This window comes from Trachinotus anak, unplaced genomic scaffold, assembly GCF_046630095.1.
Source record: "Trachinotus anak isolate AG129_WGS33_773 ecotype Australia unplaced genomic scaffold, CSIRO_AGI_Tana_v1 ptg000025l, whole genome shotgun sequence".
Lineage (NCBI taxonomy): Eukaryota > Metazoa > Chordata > Actinopteri > Carangiformes > Carangidae > Trachinotus > Trachinotus anak.
The window spans coordinates 16,193,145-16,214,112 of record NW_027273876.1 but is presented as its reverse complement, the minus strand read 5'-3'; the positions used below and the strand labels follow the sequence as shown (position 1 = coordinate 16,214,112).

The window sequence follows — 20,968 nt, the reverse complement described above, 5'->3', positions numbered from 1 at the left end:
TCACAACTAGGTACTGGGAGCCAGAGCATGCAGCATGGATAAAAAATGCACACAGTGACACACTTGGATAATGTTCATGTGGAGATGATAACGTGCACAGAAATGCACAGACATGCACACACCCGCTGCTGCAGATCAGTTCCACTCCACTGCAGCTTTCACATACAGGCTGTATGTTATTGGCCACACCCCCAGCCTGTCAAGGAAGGCTGCCACAGAAACACACACACACAGACACACACACATACACAAACATAACGGTTAACACATTAATCAACAGTGACAGGCTAACTGGAAGTTACGCCCTGATGCACCTGTAACTCTCCATTTTCCACGAACCATAAATCACTACACAACAACCGAATTAATGAAATTGAATTCCTCCAACATGCTTGTGTGCATGCTTGTGTGTGTGTGTGTGTATGCGATATAGCCAGCAGTGTGGTACTGCCTAGCTATTGTGGAGTACCCGCCTCGCCACGCTAATGGATGGGCGCCTCTGCGATGTGCATAAGAGCCATAAATCCATTTCCTGCTGATAATAAATATACGGCTCCAAACTACATTAAGTGACATTATAGGGGCCTAGAGTGTGTGTGTTCAGGCATGTGTGTGTGCAAATAGAGCATCAAGTGTCCCTTCATGTGCCATACCATTTGTGATCTGACGTGGGTCTGCAGACAACCATTTGTTCACATTGTAACATTACTTACATACTTAGACGTGGCACTGGTGAATCCAGCTTTTTATGGGCAGAGCACTCTTCTGTGCCCTTTACAATACTTTTGTTTTTCTCATTTGGTTTGTCAGTTCCTGTGACAGACCAAGCTTAGACACTGCCTTTCAGATTGTGTTTGGGTAAAATGGCTCAATCTCCAGCACCTCAGGCAGTGTGGATTTGTGGAACCCCTGCTTAATGCAACCAAGGGTTAGTTTACCGAAATTACAAAACTGATTCCCCTTAGTAGGTCTGCACAGGTTTTGAGATATTTATGAATACAACTGTAAAGTTCTATTTAAAAATTTGCTGCGTTAAAAAGACTTATTCGTACGATCGACTCCTGTCTCATAACTGTCTGAAAGCAACGTCTCTTTTGTGGAGCAGTTTATATTCCAGCAGAGGAGATTCAGTAAGACTGAATGATGTAACACGGCTAATAAGCTATAACAGCTTCCTGCCTTCACCAAAGCTGAACTCGATATCAAAAATCCACACAGATTTACTTCAAGACCTTATCCACTGATCACGACAACGACAATTTAGCCATTTTAAATTTTGGGTGACCAGGGCTTAAACCTGTCAGGATCTTTTGTGTATTTCTCTGTTGGTTAAATTGAAGTCTATTTTTTACTTTTGCCATAAATCATAGCTGAAGTTTTATGAAATAATAAGTGCACCCCCCTCCCCACCAATGCGCAGGCTCGTTCATGATATCATGTATGAGCTCATGACTGAGCAAGCAGCCAGTCCATCTGGTATTCCTGGATATTCAGCTCCATGCTCAGAAATTATTCATCTATGTTGCACATGACACATGGGCCAGTTTGCATAGATAATCATTGGGGTACGTCATGATAAACAAATGTGGGCACACTGCACATCTGCCAGGCACGATGTCGAGCCCTATTATTGGACTCAACCCCCTCCCTAACTGCTAGCTACTGTAAATGAAGGAGCCACAATTACGCTCTCCATCACAGTGAATTGCAGTGATTATGCATAAAGGGCACATTTACAGTAAAACTGCCTCTTTTCAGCATTGCAGCCGATAGTTGTAGAAGTGACCACAGAGCAGCTCCACCCAAGCCAAGGAAGGTCTGAATCATTCTGAGCAGAAGGTCCAAATTGGCGCGGTGGGTAGTCGTGCTTGGCACACACACATTCACACACTCAAAAATCAGTTGTTGTGACTCAGGCGTGAATCATCGGCCAGTGTGTGTTCCACTGAGTCTGTGGTCCAGGCAGCTGATGTGTCGAACAGTTGCGCTCTTTCATGCTAACACCGCCGCCAGGAAGGATGGAAAGACGTGAGGGACATGATGGGGTGAGGAAGAACAGAGGGGTCAAGGAGGACAGGGAAGGTGAGTGACACCTTTAGCAGCAATGTGACAGAAAGAGTAAGGCCCGAGATGCTGAGAGGACAAGACAGTTCACATTCAGGATGTTAGCATTTACAAACAATCAACCTGTTCACCATGCCCTTCACAAAGACTGTTTTAAACAGCTCTGTTGCAGCACCTAAAATTACCCTTGTTCTCAAAAACAATGGAAGTAATTATATTTTTTTTAAATTGCCGATAAAAATGTGCCTCTAATCCAACAACTAATTTATGAGACAAAAACTGCTTTAATTAGGAGCCAGTGGTGAGAACAATGCTCTGCTTTTGTGTGTGTGTGTTGTGTGGTTTTGCATGTGTGCATGTGCCCTGTGTGCTCTCAGTAATGACAGCGCTTTGATTCAAACGGACCAGCAGTGCTGAAAGTCAGGAGGGAGAGAAGAATTAGAGCGAGTCAAAGTCAGAGAAACGGAGGGAGACGGGGACGGGGCCGGGGCCGGGGGCCGGGGCCGGGGAGTGAAAATACAGAGCTTGTTAGTAAAAGACTGGAATTAGCACAAAATGGATAAACGAGAAAGGCCAAGATGGTGGTGACAGAGGTAAAGAGAGAAAGAGAGCAGGAGAGGGGAACAAAATATAAAGGAAGAATGCCCGGCTTGTTCCCTCAAATGTTTTCATTTTAAAAAGAGGTGTGTTTTTCCATGTTTGGTGTCATGTCACACTGTGTTGCTCGGAGCAGCAGCCCTAAACTAAACATCAGGCTTCAAAAATTTCCAATTAAACAACAACAAAAAACGTCATGAACCCAAAAACCTCAAGGAAGTACTGGATCTATAGAGATGTAGGGCGACACTTATTGGCTGCATTAATAAATCTTTTTATACTAACAATGGATGAAATGATTATGTGAAAGGTATTGCCCGTGGTGAATAATCACCCAACTCTTCAGTTCCTCTGAGCTCTGCAGAGCACTTTAGCATCTCATTGTTTTGGTTTTGCAACTCGCAAATTCACAGCTCTGGTTCAGTGCCGCAGCTCTGATCATGTAGCAGGTAGTTTTCTCCAGCCAAAAACTCTAATAAATATACTCTAAGCTTCCTGCTCAGCACCAAACAGCCGACATGGAGCATTTAGCTACTAAAGAGTCAGATATTTCTCTTGGGAGCTGCACAGAACAGAGCTAAGAAAGAGTTAACGCTGGACCCAACATTTTATGCTGCATTAAGATGATATATTTGGCCAACTAAGTAGTTATCCATTTGCTGACAAGTTTGGTAAACTAGGTAACGTCTGCCATTGTACTTTGTAGTGTATTTAATAAAATTTCATGTATCTGACATGAGTAGTTAACATCACATAAATTATCCGGTGAAAAATTACAACTGTTATACACAGGGACCAATTTTAAAAAAGAAAAGAAGGGAAAAAACACATTGTGAGTGTGTGTTATTGTTCTTATTTTCATTCATTTCCTGTGGTGATAGTGTTTACTTTAGTTATTGATATGTTCAGGCAACTCACAATAAAATAAACATTTACACATGAAAAACACACAAAAATTATGCTTTGAATTATCATGGAGGTGATTCACAATAAAACTGGACACTTTGAAAACATGGCCAAAAAAATCCTACACATTTTCCTTAGAACTACTACTGGAACATCCACTCTTCACTTAACACCTCTCTGAGGATCAACAGGCTTTGGAGGCTGCCAGGACAGGCTGTGACATGAAATAAAAATGACGTGAGCCGTGTCCTTTAAGCTACATGTATGCCGGAGAAAGCGGGATGAGACAATAAAATGGTATAAACATTGATTTTCTTCCCCTCTCCCCATTCATCCACCCCCTCTGTCCCCCTGCGCCATCTCAACATTGATCGTGTGTGTGTGTGTGTGTGTGTGCGCGCGCGTGTGTGTGTGGCACAAAACGCACACCAGCAGGGAGGATGTCTGCACAATTGATTTCTATAAATTATACATGATCATCAAATGGCATTGCCTTGTTTGCCTGACCAGAATACAGCCCCACGGCAGGAGCTTCAAACCTTCAGCCTGTTTTATGAGAGTGTAACTACATTTAGCCTCAACTTCTTAAAAAAAAAAAAAAGACATGAATGATGGTGTGTAGGTTTGCAGAAGTCATACTTAAGAGTCAGCTGGTGTAAAGAAAAATGTCAAAAATGACACGTGGTCATCGATTTTTTTTCCAAAGCTGATGTCATACAAGGACAATCTGAGAAGCATTGCCATCCCTTCCCTTTTAAACCTGTCCTTGACTGAGTTCAGGTTACACACGTTTGTTGAGAGGATTTCAGTCAGCCAGCCAGTCAGTCAGCCAGTCAGTCAGTCCCATGTGGTCCTATTATCTCGGCTCAAAAGCCTCTGCCATTCTGTTGGCAACACACAATAAGTCTCTTCCAAGGACCTTCCGAATTCGACGGGGGATCCCTGTCACCTGAGGCTATGTGTTCTGTCTGTGGGTGCGTAAATGTGTATGCCCCTGTGTGTGTGTGTGTGTGTGTGTGTGTGTGTGTGTGTGTGTGTGCATTCCCCCCTTCACAGTCCCTATTCTATCTGCTTTCTGTTATTATTTGTGCCTGTTGTCCCTCTCCCCCTTCATCTAAAGGCGTAGCAGCCCGGGGGCAGAAGGTTGTGCGTGTTCATGACTGAGGAGCCTGGCAGAGCATGTGTGTGCACACAGCATACCGAATGAGGGTTAACACAAGCTTCTATTAGGGAGAAAATGAAAAGACACCAGCTGGACAAATGGAAGACATATAGTAAATCAAGCAGCACAACCAATTCAATCCTCTCTGACCTACTCGACCCTTCGCTCTCTGACTGCTTGTGTGTACACAGAATGAAAATGCTTTATGTATGTTTTGCAGCCAGGTCCAAGAGCATGGTGATGGGCGAGGTGTCGCGGGGCTCGTGCCGGCCGGGCTCCCCCAGCCTCCAGGAGGGGGCCCTGAAGGCTGGCTGGCTGAAGAAGCAGCGCAGCATCATGAAGAACTGGCAGCTGCGATGGTTCGTGCTGCGCTCGGATCAGCTCTACTTCTATAAAGACGAGGAAGAAACCAAACCACAGGTAACACCTCAGCCATGTTTGCACGCAGAGGGATACGCCGACAGGACGGTGAACCTCAAACCAGACTGTGTGATCACATTTACACAATGAAATGAAAGTGTTTTATCTTATCTAGATTTGCTCTCTGGGGGGGACTGATGGGTTTTTAGGTGCTAATAAATCAAACAGCACGAAAAACTTAAATAACTAAAAGCAATACTTCTGGTTATTTGACATGGGGTTGTGTGAGGCACTTATCTGTGATCAGTGTATCACCTGTGGTTGATTTGGATCAGTGCGCTGCCAGATTAGAGAAGCAGCTGAGAGCACAGAAGCTGCTTAGCCATTTAAAAAAAATACCACTACACTACACTCTTGCACCATTACAAGATAAAGCAGTAAAAATATTTTAAATAAAGCATACACTTAAACTGACAGGGGTTTTTTTGTTCTGTGGGCATGTTTTTAAGTAGTTAAAATTTGTTTTTCTGCTGACCCTGTCCACAGCAGCACAGCACTCAGCGTCTGTGTCTGAATTTCAGACTGCGTCTGTGTCCGACTGTGTTTGATCTGAATCTACTGCAGGTAACACACTGACTACAGATAAGTACCTCACACATCCCCACGTTAAATAACCTGAACTATCATTTTAATGTGAGGCTTAAAAAAAAAAAACAAGGGATGTAAATTTAGATTATTATGTTATCTGATGAATCAGTGATGAGTCTGTAAGAAGCAAAGGAGAGTGTGAAAACACACACAGGCTGGCCATTAATCGTAGGTATTGGCTGTGACCACCAGTATGTGTCCTCAAGCAAGATCCTGAGCCTTTTTTAGTCTATCGATCACATCTTTTCACCGTTAATTACCTCCCTCCAAATATCTGTTCTTGTGGGAAAAGAAGTGTGTGATTGCAGTTGTCAAATGTTAACCGGTTTCCCCAGTGAGTATTTAAAGCTCAGTAGCAGAGAACTTGCATTATCTTTTGCCCTCCATTCATTTCCATGTACAGTATGTAGCGTGGCTCTGTCGACAGTGATGCTGATCTCTCAGGTAATCCACCACTCTCTCTCAGTATCTCAACAAATATCTCAACAGCTATTGAATGGATTGATGTGAATTCGGTTGAGACATTCATGGTCCCCAGAGGATAACACCTACTGACTGTAGTGATCCCCTGATTTTTCTCCTGGCACCACCATAAGATTGACGTTTTTGGCTTCAATTTAAATCTCGATGGATAGATTAACCTGAAATCTGACATTTATTGTATATCCCCCTCAGGATGAATTGACTTTTTATTCACCAACTGCTGCAGTTATCCTCAGCGCTCTTGTACACAGTTATTCAAGGCTGAAGCAAAGCTCTTGGAGAACTTGCCACAGTTCTTCTGTGGATTTTCAGTCTCTCCTCTCTCTTCATGCAATCCCATGATGTTGAGATCAGGACTCAGTGGAGGCCAGACCATCTGCTGCAGGACTCCTTGTTCCTGTCTCTGAAAATAGTTCTTCATGACTGTGTCTTTGGACTCATTGTGCTGCTGCAGAATGAATTCAAGAAGGATTCTTGATGCCTCCCTGATGGTACTGACTGATGGATAAGAATCTGAAGATCGTTAACTTTTGCACAGTATTGTATATGTCTCAATTAATACTGTCATTGTCTAATATGTAATATGTTAAAAGTGTCTTACCTAAAATGCTAATCATTGCTATGTTTCAGCGTCACTTATGCTGAGATGGCAAAGAATGTATATTTGATGAGTCAGCAGGTTTTAAGCAGTTAAGAGAACCAGTGGCCAGGGGCAGCACAATTTAACAATAATCAAGTTACAATAATACAATAATACAATTTTACCATATGAATTTAATAGACTTAATATTGCCAGAAGTCCCAAACAAATATTGCCAAGTTTAGAAAAGTCACACTGTGACCTTTGAAATGTAAGCGATGATGTTGACAGCTGGAGCAGCACCACTACACATGTCAGTCACCACTGGAGCCCAGATTTAATATCCTCCATCTGCAGACTAAAACAGGCCCTTCATTCATTCCTGTCAGTGGTAATGATGACTCATCGCACTCTCAGGACATTTTAGTGCATCAGTACAAATAGCAGCATGTGACGCTTGGTTTCCTCCTCCATTAGTACAACCATCATAAAAACATTTACAGTGTAAATCTCTAATCAATCCCACCGCTTCTCTGATGAGACACGCTCATCTTCTGTGGCCAGGTGCTGACTCATATTTTCCCATTGCAATTCAGTACTGAAGTGTCCTCAAGCAGTGCGATAGCTGGCCTGGCCTCACACACACACACACACACACACACACACACACACACACACACACACACACACACACACACACACACACAAACAAAATAAAGAATATTGGGATGGGCAGTCAGTGTAAATGACAGGCTTTGCATAGTTGTGATAAGAAGAGGTGATGTAATCTAACAAAAGACACCAGGGGCAAGTCCATGACAGACACACATACGCACACACAGATGCACACACACATACACACACACACACACACACACACACACACACACACACACACACACACACACAGAACATAAAGATCATCTCTTTACATTCCTTGTTGAAATCTTGACACATTTATTGATTTCTTCAGTTTTCACTCTGCCTGCTGTTCATTTAATGTCTGCCATCACTGCCATCACTGTCTACACACACACACACACATACACACACAGACTAAAGCCACACCGAATGACGTGTCTCTCCTCCTCGCAGTCTCCATTCTGTGGAGAACAAATGACTGAAGGCTTCGACAGACTGTCTTTAATCAGAGCCTGTCAATACTCATCCAGCCGACATTGATTTGCAACTCCCAGTGGATTCAAGTAAAAACACGGGGCTGGATGCACTCACACATATACACTCAGAGGAAAGCACACTTACGTACAGACACACACCCTCCCCCTCTGAGAGCAGGATGTGTGAGAAAGTGTCATTCTGGTCTTTTTTCCTCCCTCTCATCTTCTAATCGATTGGAAATTCGAGGCTGGGAGTGGTGGTGGTGTGTGAGGCGAGGGAGGGGGGTGTGGGCAATTCATTGCAATAGAACAAGACGGGGGTGTCTTGTTCTGTTGCGATGAATTGCCCACACCCCCCTCCCTTCCTCCCTCTTCCCTACCAAGATGAAAGGATGTGATAATTGGTGAAAGGAAAGGCAAATCTGATGCAGGATCCATACTGGTTTTCTTTTTCCTTTTCACCGCATGGGGATAAATCCACTACAGAACAAATGGACTTCATTTATCAGATGTTAGATTCCTGCTCCAAGACAAACACATGGGTGGTGGTGATGGTGGTGGCGGTGGAGGGGATCATTAGTTCTCAGAATACAAAATGAGTCTTCAGCTCGGTTCATGACACACAAAACCATTTGTGAGTGATAAGTGGACGCTCGCAGTGTGGATGGTGTCATCTCTCTCTTTGATGTATCTGTTGATCCAGTTCGGTGGTTTGCTTTCTTCTTTGGTAAGAATTTGTGGCTCATGCTGGCTGCTGTGATCTGGCTTTATAAACTCCAGTTTCAGTTGTTTCATGGAAAAGACCAAAGCTCCAGCAGCCAGATGACATGAACAATGCATATGTTTAACCAATAGAAAGTTGTGTATCTGTGGCTCTGATGACACTGGACTATTTTTCTCTTTCCCCTGTGGTGTCATGGTAAATGTAAATGGTAAATATGACTGCATTCTAGTCCTATCGACCACTCAAAACGCTTTACAATGGAAGCCACATTCACCTATTTACACACACATTCATGCACTGCTTTTTGCAACACATAGTGATACATCAGACCAATTTGGGGTTCAGTGCCTTGCCCAAGGACACTTTGAAATGTGGACTGGAGGAGCCAGGAAGCAAACCACTGATCGTTTGGTTAGTGGATGACCCACTCTCCCTCCTGAGCCACAGCAGAGGCAAGTTGAGGCATGCATTCACAAATTACAGTTACTTGCAAACAGCAAGTAAATTTGTGTGTCCTAGGCTGAGGTGCACATGGTACCAATCAGTCACAGTGTGTAAAGTGTGTTTGTAACAATACACTGGCGGCTTTCGCACTGGTGGGGGACATTATCAAAGTGTGCTGAGAGTAAGAACTGGCCCTGCCGAGTGTTCTGATGATTGTGATGAACCGAATAAAGTTACCTTGTGTACACAAGAGTCAACAAAAAAACAATCTAACCACAACCATTAGCACATGCTAGCATTGTCGTGATCTGCTCCACAGCAGTGCTGACAGTTAGCCAGCTAGCGATAGCAACATTTGTCAAACAGCAAGTCAGCTGAGGTTATCATGCTATTCTAGCTGTCACTAATGAAAATAGACCTGTAACATTTTGTAGCTTCAAATTACTTACACATGGAGGAGAAGAAAAAACAGTTCTGAGTCAAGCTGGAACCCTTTAGCAGCTCATAGGAGTCTCCATCTCAGGAAACACAGACTGGGAAAGAAATTCAGCCTCAGACTTTTCCACAGTTGCACAAATGACACTGCTGGAGCTGGTAAAAAAAAAAACTGATGGCGCTGTTTGGTGAAGATACAGACAGAGCCAGTAAAAACTTCACTGTTTTGACGCTCTACCGTTCAATTTTGAGCCAGTAATCCCTATGGCCAGTCCACCTTTGCTTTGGTCTCATCTCTGTCTTCAGTGCATGAAATTCTGGAGGGACGCTTTCACCTGGACACTGTCACTTTCACCTGAAGGTTGCATACTGATAAATATGAGCTTACATTGCTGTGGAAAGGCAAATGCAGCAAACAATAACCTATAACTAAACATTTGGTACAATGGCACTAAAGACAGGAATCAAGGTTAAGCTGTAAAACGTCTTCTTAACTTTGTCACATATTTTAAGCATCAGCTGGTTCCAGTGTTAATTTTGAGTCAAATGCTTATTGTGTGATGCTGCACAGAGACTTTGTTACCTGTAACACATTTAACTGAGAGCATGTATATCTAACACAAACCAGGATTTGTTTTTGTCAAATCCTCTTAAACTCAGTCTGACATTATACACTTGGTATCTATGGTGACCTAAGGATGCAGTCAGTGAGGAATGGCCTTGGAGGGTTGTATAAAAAGTGTCAGTGTTGCAGTTACCTTGCTCATAGGACAATGCTTTTGAACAATAAGACTGATCCAGTCAGTTGTTTGATGCTGCTACTTTGACTGGGATCCAGCGTTGGCACAGATTTACTGAATATGTGAGGAGACAGCTGTTGAAAGAGCTTGTTAGAGCTTCTTGCCATGTGTTTAACAATGGGAGGTTGAGGTGTCTATGTGCCTCAATTTAGGGCCTATGTACATGGTACCATTCAATAACAGTGTGTAGGATGTTCCCAGAGTGAGATGAGATTAAGAACTGGTCTTCAGAGACCTGGCTGGTGTTCTGGTCCAGGATGATGATTGACATTAATGAGCAAACCAGGTTAAACTGTGCATATTTATGGCCGGTTGAAGGCTCAAACATGAGCTCTGCCTCAGAGTCACTATGTCTCCATGCTAAGAAAAAAAAGAAAAAAACAGAGTATCCTACATTTTCATCCCACACAGCTTGACCGTGTGATTTGTCTTCTCGGGGTACGTGTTGCCTTTTCTTCTTCATTCATCCCCGGCCAGCTACTCGGGTGATTCCGAGCACACAGCACCCTTGGGAGCTCTCCTCCCCCCGGTTCCTGCCCTGCCCCTGTGCTCCATCTATCCCCAGCCCCCGCCCCTTCCATTTGTTTCCATGGCGACTAATGCTGGCGACAGCCCGGTCCTCCATCTGAGGCGGTTTGGCAGACTCCACTCCCCATTTGATGGAGGATGCCAGTGCGCAGATTAACGGGGCCGACCTACTGACGCTGGCATCTCTTCACAGCTCAGTTGGCCTCAGTTCTCAGGGCTAAATAGGTATTGATCTTGATAATGTATTCTGATAATCAGTGTGGGTGCCTGTTCACTTTTAAAGGGGTCAAGAGTGGAGTGATAGGAGGAAGGAGGGAAGGAAGGAAGGAATGAAGGAAGGGTGAGAGGGCAAGGATGACAGGAAGAACGAAAGAAGGAAAAGGGAGGAGGAAGTTGGAGGAAGAACAAAATTACATTTGTCCCATTGTTCAGTGTTCCTCTGCCTCGTTTTCAGGGCTGCATACCTCTGCAGGGATGCCAGGTGAATGAACTCACAGCTAACCCGGATGAACCAGGAAGACATCTATTTGAGATTGTACCAGGTAAGATCCACTAGCTCCTCCTCTTCTTCCATCATCCACCATCTCTTCCTCACAGATTCACTTCACATCTCAAACAAAATTAACATGCCAAAACAGGCACTAGGTTAGATTGAGGAGAAGATCATTATTTGGGTAAAATAACAACAAGGGTTGGTTACAACAATGAACATCCGGTTATGGTTGTTGTTGTTGTCATCGGTTTCACACAGGAAAAAAACAGCCTCCTCCTTTGTCAACCCATCCACCCCCCAAACCTCCCCCTAACATGAACCTTGTTGCTCTATATTACGTCAGTCGTTATGATTACGACAGTCACTAAAAGTCAGCTAAGAATAGAGTGTAGCTACATGACGACCACTACCCTACTGTTGTTGTTGAACCTCACCATTGTGGCAGAATATAGGCAAAAGTATTCATATGCAAACTGGTGATTATCTGCATTGTCCTCTTTTTTTTTTTTTTTCTTAATTGTCGGAGTGGAAATGAGGCTCGGGCTTGTGCACACAGTTCAGGAGTGATTGAGATTTATAAAATCATATAGTGATATATAATTGTATAATTGTGATAGAAAGGGTGTGTAAGCATATTTCTGTCTTTGTGTGTATTAGTTTTAGTCATGAATCTATGTGAAGTTTTATGCATATAAGTTTTTTGCTGATTTGGTACATCCAAGTGTGAATAAAATCTTAATGAATCCAATATTTGCACATCAAGACCTGTCAACATGCACCTCAGTGTAACTTTGAGGTTAAAAACAACCGTAGACAATGTTTTATTAACCAGAAATTTTCAAAAGAAATGTTTTGTCTGCACTTCCTCTGTGTTATAACAGGAAATGAAAAACTGCACGACAACCACCTGCATTCTCTGGTTGCTATTCAGTTTTCAGACAGCAGGGAGCACTGTTAGCCAGGGATTAGTTGCTGTACTGCTGGGGACATGTCTGCTCTATTGTATTTCTAGCTCCTCGAGTGTGAAAGTCAATTCTTGCAACAAGAACAAAATGGCATCTCCATCATTGCGAGCTGAGTCTGTGACGGTATATCTCAGGGCTGTTAGCGAGCCGTCATGGTCCACATGTTTAACCCACAGCGGACACATAGCAGCTTTGCCTGTGGCTGAGAGTCCAGTAGATAGATTGACCTTAAGTCACCTTTCATGGTTTTACTCAATCAATACAACACTTATTTTTTATGTGTGTTGCAAGTGTGTATTTGTTAGTGTTTGTATTTAACCCTTTGTGAAATATGACAAAAAGAATATATTATCATAGCTGTATAGTTTTGGACTGGGCTGTGCATAATGTGAGTCCAACCTTCTGGTTCTCTATATCACTCTGTCAGTCTGTGCCTGTTTGCCTGGAGGTCTCTCTTTGTGTTTAGAATGGCTGCCAGGCTTGTAAGTCTCTGTGTGTTTTGTTTATGGCCTGTCAACATAGCAGAGGGGTGCGAACCCCAATGAGCCTCTAACTTATAGCTTCTAGCGCACAGGCCTGCACCCTGGGAGCAGAAACAGGAGGCAATGAAAGGCAGATGGAAACACAGACAGCTAAGGAGAGCTGTCAGGTGGGAAAGATATAAAGAGAAAGGTAGAGTAGGTTAGAGTGGACGGCTTCAGACAAATACGGATATGTAGACAGTTCATAAAAGTGTGCAGATTAGATATAATCTGGTTAAGGTTTTAAGGTTTAAATGTTACATCAGGTAAAATGTTAACAGATTAGCTTCTCTTTACAGTGCGGTTGTTCCTTAGTTCAAATCAACAGCAGGAATCTGATTAAATGACCCAAGTTACATTCTTCCTCTTTTCAATCCCTGTGTGAACAACTCGCTGTCGACTACATATTATGTTTACAGCATATTAGATTTGTTGGCTCCTGGGCAGAAACACATGAGTTGCTCGACTCTTTCTGTAGTCTATAATCGGCTTAGAGAGACGAAGGCTTTTTTCACTCCTGTTGTGTGAAATGAATAGACTCTGAGATTTCAGACTTCATAGTCATGCTTCAAGGAGGAGAGCCCTTCTTCAGTTTTTTAAAAAACAGTCATTATGGTGTCCAGTCCTGAACAATACAGCTTCAAACAGAGAGGCTTATTGGTAAAAAATCACCTGATGCTGCAACTTAAGAGAATCTCACTCTGGCAAAACAGTGATCAGCCTTTGGCTCAATGTGCACCAATGTTCTTTTTCACTCTTTTACTCTATTATTAACTCCTCAGAGGAGAGCAGTGACACTGTAGTCTTTACTGTTGGCTCCTGAAAAAACTGACACCTCAGACATCATTGAGCCTTAACTCTTCATGGTTTGATAAACTAAGGCTCCTAATTGTATGCAAATACAAAAATTAAGCAATGTGACTTTGGTTTGCTCATCTTCGTCCGGATTACGTCCAGAGTTGCAACAATCAGTCTATCAATGCATCAAAAATAAATTTCATCATTGATTAATTGCTTAAGTAAGTCTGAAGCAAAAATACCCATGTTTTCAGATGTTTTACGGATCAAATGAGAAATAGATTAATCAAGTAAATAATCAGTTGCAGCGTTAATTCAATCTCTTCTTTATTGGGGTTAAGTTGTACATAAATTAAAAAAATAACATTTTAGTTAATTTCCCTAATAGCTTGACTAGTGAAAGAACTTGTTCATTGGGGCTCTTTTGATAAGTCTATTTTTATCAGGTTAAGATAACAAACCTTTGCAGGAAAGGTTTAAATGTGCACTATTTTATGTCTGGTGTACTGTACAGGCCTGCAACAGGGGGCTATTACCAGCTGCTACCATAAAAATGGTAGAAAACCACACATCTAAAAACATCTATTAGGATTCCCAGACGGATCAACCCTCAATTTGAGGTCAATCCAGCTATGAAATGAAGGTGTTTTTTTTTTGTTTGTTTTTTTTATCAGGGCTGCTAAATCAGCTGCTGGCTTGCTCTCACTTTCAGCTCTCCTTTGTCCACTGTAATATTAGCTTTGCCCTTCAAAGGAGCCCGGGGACCTTGACTGTTCATCTGGGTCACGTCATTGAGTGATGGACTTTGCTTTTCTGAGACTGTTTGTGTGTGTGTGTGTGTGTGTGTGTGTGTGTGTGTGTGTGTGTGTGTGTGTGTGTGTGTGTGTGTGTGAAGTCAGCCACAGGGTAAATCCATTGGTCATGTTTATTGTGGAGATATAGAGTACCCATCCCTGTTGCACAAGGTAGATACAAGATAGATAGCAGCCACAAGATGTTGAAGCCCAGACACACACACACACACACACACACACACACACATACACACACACACACACATGCACACACACTCTTTGTATAATGTGTGTGTCAAATGTCTCCAGTGAACAGTGCATTTTTTTATCCTATGATTATGGGTAACAAACTATTAAAGCGGACTGGAGACGCTTTCTCATAAACTGAAGTTGATGAAATCATCATTCGGTGCACGTCTTGTGTGCACACGATCTCAAGGTCATGGTCACATTAAAATCTGCTTGCGTACATTTATCCTGCTGAATCTTTCTTGAACGTTGCTTGGTGGAAGCAGAAAGAACACAAAGCTCATTATGGCACTTCTTGTAATTTCCTCTTGGCATTTGAGTGAAACAACAGCAATAGTTCAGCGTGCAAGCAATTAAAAACTGGGACTCCCACCATGTTTTTTATCAGTATATACTGCAGACAGAGGGAGCAGGACACCCAAACAAAGCCGATTCCACAGTCATGTGGCTTAGTCTGAACTGAGCTTGTCTCAAAGCTCAGAGGCATTAAGGAAATGGGCAAATAATTGGTTATTTTTAAATATTCTTTGTATTTAATGGCTGACTCAAGGCTGTAAGCCCTCTGTTGTGGTAGTGTGAAGCAATTAAGCCATTTGGAAAATAGACACACACACACACACACACACACACACACACACACACTTGTGCCTGTGCAAACGTGACAGGTTCTGCTAATTCATTATTGTGGGCTAGCCCACACATTCACATCCCATCCATGCAGGCCCCAGAAATACCATTTTCCCAAGATACACAGACAAACCCGCATGAGAGTTCAGAGTCCTTTTTTCTGAACAGAAACATTAAAAGACTCTGTTAATTTTAGCCTTTGACCTTTGTAACATGTACACAACTGTACATGTTGGCCCTTATGCTGATCCTGACTGGGTCAGTTTTTGGCTTTCAAACTACATTTTAAGACACATAAAAAAATATATATTCTTTGGCAGGATACTGGATAATTTGAGTTGGATCAAAGGAAAAAGTGAACTTAGGTGGTACATATTTCTTTGTATGTTCAGCTGTGGTGGTTGTTGCTGCCAACAGCCTAGTGTTTCTCCTGTGTATTCCCACTATCACTACTTATTGAGGCCATTCATACAAAAGATAAATATTTTTACTACATTATCAATGACAACCTCAGGAAGCTTCTGCGTCTGATTGGTTAATATTTTTGAAAAATTCTGACTGTGCTTGTTAATCAATTTAGATGAAGCTATGGAGATTGGAGAGTACAGTCTTTGGCAGTGCTTGGCGTGTTGTTTCCAAGTTTCATAAGACAAGATAAGATAGATAGATACTCCATTATTAATACTCCTTTATTAGTTCTTCATAAACTGGTTACAGGTTTTAGGTTACACTGCAGCAATCAGTGATAGAAAGCCGAAAAATTGATTTTTAAATACAAGAAGTCACAGATTATTGTGATATCTCATATAGGTGCATGTGAGCCTGAATCCTATCTGACTGAAGGAAGAATCCAAAGTCTGTACTGCCTGTATCATGCAGAGATTGATTGGCATTGTGTCTGTATGTGTCTGTGTGTATACAAGTTTGTTTGGCAAAGACTGGAGGACAGCCCATCTCCAAGTTACTGCACACACACACACACACACTCAGAGAGAGAGGGACAGAGAGAGAGAGAGAGAGAAAGCCTTGTTACACTCCTCCTCAGGGATTTGCTTCTCCCCAGGGGAGCTGAGGGAACGGACCTGCTGAATGAGAGAGAGACAGGAAGAGAAGAGTGAATCAATGGACAGTATAGACGAGTGAGGAGCAAGAAGTGGGACTCGTTTGACGGGTTTTGTTTCCGCTGGCATCGAGCATGCCTCACTGGCAGGTTCTGGCCGTCAGTGCTACCTGCGTACTGATCTGCTTCCAAGTGGGCTTAGCGCTGGCAGAGAAGCCACTTCTTCATGCTGCAGCTTTAGGCCAGAGCCAGTCCCAGCTCCAGTCTGCACCGCTCACTCAGACATGGGGCCGGTCTGCTGCAAGCCGGACAGACTGAAGAAACAACATCTCCCAGGTAACGGGAAACAGATGCTGGAGATTTTTTACAAGAGTAGTAGAGACTGAAGTGGAGCGCCTGAGTAGCTGTGAGACTGATGGGACCTTAAGTATAGTTACAACAGCCTCTTATTTATGGCTTTTTGCATAGCATTAAGACACTGACTCATGTTGCTTATATGCAACATATACCCTATATTGAGATTGTTAGACATTTGAAAAATTTGAAAAAATAAATCTACTCTTTTTACTTTATTTTAAAATTTTCTATGACTCAGCATGGATAGACCACAAAGTGAATTTATGTGTTCAGGTTTGCTGAAAAATACGTTTTACCAGTATCCTATCTCTTTCTGCAAATGTTTGCATGAACAAGTATTTGACTGATTCCTGTCTAGCAACTTTATTGTTATTTTCTGCTATATTCATATTTAAAAAAAAACACATATTGCAGCATGGAAACTTTTATCCCCTCTTTCCCCTTCTGCTCTGGTCTTAGAGTCTTATATCAAATTAATGTCATCTGGTCAAAGTATCTTTTTAAACAGCAGATCGTTACTTTGGCAGCTATTTGCATGATTGACGGGTCGCTTAGACATGACTAGTGTGTATTGTCACACTTACAGTAGAAATATTATGGCAGGAGCTTGTTTTGTCCAAAGCAGTGAATGCTGGGTGAAAAATGTGAGGTTAGATCTTAAAAGTGACTGCAAGGTCAGGAAGTATTGTGTCTGGTTGTACTCACTGGGAGGATGTCCATGGTTATTGCTAGTCTGGGCAATATAGTTTGTGCATGTTTCAAGTTTATCAGAGGTATTTTTTATGATTTCATACTGTTTGCCTCCCCTTCTCATTGTTCCTTACACTTTTCATACAGTAATTACATTATTATCACTGTCCTGCAACACTAATCCCAGCCTTACAATCCTATAGCAACAGCTTGTTATACTGCTTACTCATCATAACTGATTCATGTAAACTGATCATTGTGTTTTGATTTGGCAATCATGAATGGAAACAACATGTTCCAATATGCTGAGTGGGAATTCTGGAACACAGTAGCTGCATCTATATTTAAAATTCTCCCAGACACACAAGAGGAAAGCATGAGACCGAACGTGAATCATCATGTAGTTATAGCGACTGCATATTAAGTATCATCAGTGCTGCTGGCTGCACTGACGGGTCCTCACTTGTCTCCCAGTCCGTCTCACTGTTTCTGTTACTCTGTCCTCCTATTTGTTCACTAACTTTCTTTGTATCTCTATTTCCATCTATATCTGTCCGGTCTCATTCTCTCATTCATACCAATAATAAGCTGCACAGAGGTCGTATAATGTTAATCCCCAACCAGTTCACAGTGCCCAATCATCAGTCACATTATTAATAGAGGACGTAGCCTGAGGGGCAAGACACGCCAACACACTCGATAGTGTAGAATAGAAACTGCATGACTGTTTGCTAGGCCAATAGTGCTTCAATGGACCCTTTTATGATTTGAAATTTAGTCATTACTTTTACTTATTCTAGTAACACTGTCATTTTGATATTTTCTGTGAGGGAGGGGCGGGTCAGTATCTGGTCTGATATTATGATATTCTCTGTAAGGGAGGGTTGACGGTCTAGGATGTGTTAGCTTGGCACAGGGCGTTGAGGTAATGAGAAATTAGCCCTAATTGCTAATTAACTGTTCATGTTGTGTGTTGTTAGCTCACTTGCTAATGTTAGCCTTTTTTTAAACCCACACTCAGGAATCATCTGGTTTTGTTCATAGTTGGAGGGAAACAAACGGTGCTGCTTGTGGTGACGGGACGTTTAGTATTTAGGGTAGTCTAGCTCCAACATGCAGGTTTGCTGCTAATGAAACTATAGTATCGAGTAATATAAAAAAATGTCTTTCCCTGTGGCATAAACAATTAAGTAATATAATTATTTTTCCATGATAATATTTGGTATTAATTACATTTTTCTTGCCCAATACTGTTCATTAGCCTAGGCACGCTCGCAACACATATGGTTTATGAATGCTAACTAACAAATTTCATCTTTGTCTAGGTAACAAAGTTGACAACTATGATTGGCACACAATTAACATTTAGTTAATTCAAATCAGCTCAATTGAGACTGTAAAAGTTTTAAGTAAAAAAAATTACACAGGCCTTTTGAGACTATTAAAGCTGAAGAGCTGAGGACCTCTCTTCAGTGGACTGCTCTCTCATGCTGACTACAAGTATCCTGTCCCACACTGACAATTTAATAAGTTCAAACAGTGGCATCAGTGAGAAAATGTCTCGTCCTCGGCATTGTAAAAACTACCTGTCCCCCTTCCTCCCTCCTTTCCGCTCATAATCTCCCATTCAGCAGTGCCTATGAGCTGTCTGACATTTAGGAGCTGCAGCTGTAATTATCAAGTATGTATCTTCAATAAACAGACACTCAAAAAGCAGCAGCATTACACCCCCATGCTGTAAACACTCAGCCTCCTCGCAGACTGAAATGTCAACCTCCGTGTGATTGGCGTGAGGAAGAGCTAAAAACGAATTCATCACTGGGACTTTGAGGGGAAAACTCAGTTTAGCGTTTGCCTCCGTAAACCCTGCAGTCACTGTTATCTTAATTGGCTCCAAAAGGGACCTTTGTAATGCTGATCCAACCAGGTTTGGATGTTCCAGTGATTTTAGTGTCTATGTTAGGATAGATTTTAAGTGGCTCTGCGTGTGTGTGTCTTATCAGTTGACGATTCACTGAGGACGAAATATTGGATGCTCTCAGGCTCCTTCATGTCTGAGTCTCCTCTTTATTTCTTATTCACACATTTAATTTTCCTCTTCTCCTGAGGACTCATCTAAATTCAATTGTACATATTCATACACACACTGTGAGCAATAATGATTGAGATAAATGCTCAGTTCAGTATTTCAAGACGGTGGAGCACATGTGAGGACAGACTGCAGTGTGTTGTTCATCACGGCAGTGTGAGTTTGCAAAGCTGGCTGACAATGGCACTTAACTTTATGGCACCACTGTTTATATTTGGATTCCCTTCTCTCAGCTAAATGACAGTGACAACAATGACTGTGACTGTGGCAACAACACCATCCAACACTAATGGCTCAACCAGAAAATATGTGTCATTCTCTCCAGATTATTAAAATGTCTAGCAGTACAGTGGTGGTGGATTGTATTCTGTATTTACTGTCTATTGTGTCGGTTTGGTGTTGCTGTAAAAGAAAAAGCAAAGATGTCCCATTTGCTATCTTGACCGAACATCACTGTGTAACGTTTTTTACTTCATGTGTTGAAGGGCTGTTTATGAATCCAAAAAAAAAAAAAAAAATACAGGAGATCTGCATTCACTAAAAGCTGCTCTGTTCAGAGTGACAACTAAATGCCTCACATGAAAATGTGAACTGGATTTACTGGTGCCATAATTACAGGACAGGAGGGTCAGAGCATTCAGTGCAGCCATTGTGCCATCTAGTGGTAAGAAGCCCTTGTAGCACATTGGTTTTAACCTGACTTCAACCCCAGACAAAACCAGCTGGGTGGGTATGAGATTCGTTTTTTTTTCTTCTTGGTCAGCATTTATTCTACCTGAACTGAAAGCAAATTTTCTATTTCATTTCATTGTTGGGTGAAATTCAGGCATCGATATGTGAATTTGTTGCTGCACCAGTTTGATCTTTCACAGCAAGAATCACAGCTTTGTTTTAATGTTCTTACCTGAATATTATATAATAAGTAATTTCTAATGTCCATATACACAAAAGACTTTTGCCAGTGTGACTAGTAAGTTAACAATTATCAAGCAAAGAAGCAGAAATTAGAAGCATTAAAAACATAAGCATGGATTAACAGCATGGAGGCTGATATCCCCAAACACACCTGCAAGAACACACCTGCAACAAAAAGAAATGCCTTATATTTATTCAAATGATTAATTAAGTCACAATATTGCTCTGTTGCACACAATATCAGCATTAACAAGCACACAGAGCTGTCTTATCTTAAATCATGTTAAATCATGTCTTTTTTTTCTTGCCTTTTTCTACACAAAATCATCCGCACATGCTTATTAGTTCTCCATTTAGAGTTCTATTTCGCAAATTTCACATTGAAAACCTAATGCCCCCCCCTTAAAAATTATGTCTTTCTTAAAACTTGAAAATCATTGGGGGCAAAGTCCTCATTTACAGTAATGTTGAGTAGATACAAAGTTTTAAAAAGCTGAAATCAATTAAAACAAACCTATGGATACAGTTAAAAAAATAATGCAAGTAGATCAATTAAAACAG

The 20,968-nt window shown here is 41.8% G+C and overlaps 1 protein-coding gene across 1 annotated transcript in view; it reads left to right on the top strand.

The window, feature by feature from the left end:
• arhgap22b (Rho GTPase activating protein 22b) overlaps positions 1 to 20,968 on the top strand; it is a 38,342-nt gene that overhangs the window by 7,325 nt on the left and 10,049 nt on the right. The window contains exons 4-5 of the mRNA XM_071463007.1: positions 4,950 to 5,149; positions 11,304 to 11,391. Of these exons, the coding sequence (XP_071319108.1) occupies positions 4,950 to 5,149; positions 11,304 to 11,391 (288 nt within the window). The remainder of the gene's footprint in view (positions 1 to 4,949; positions 5,150 to 11,303; positions 11,392 to 20,968) is intronic.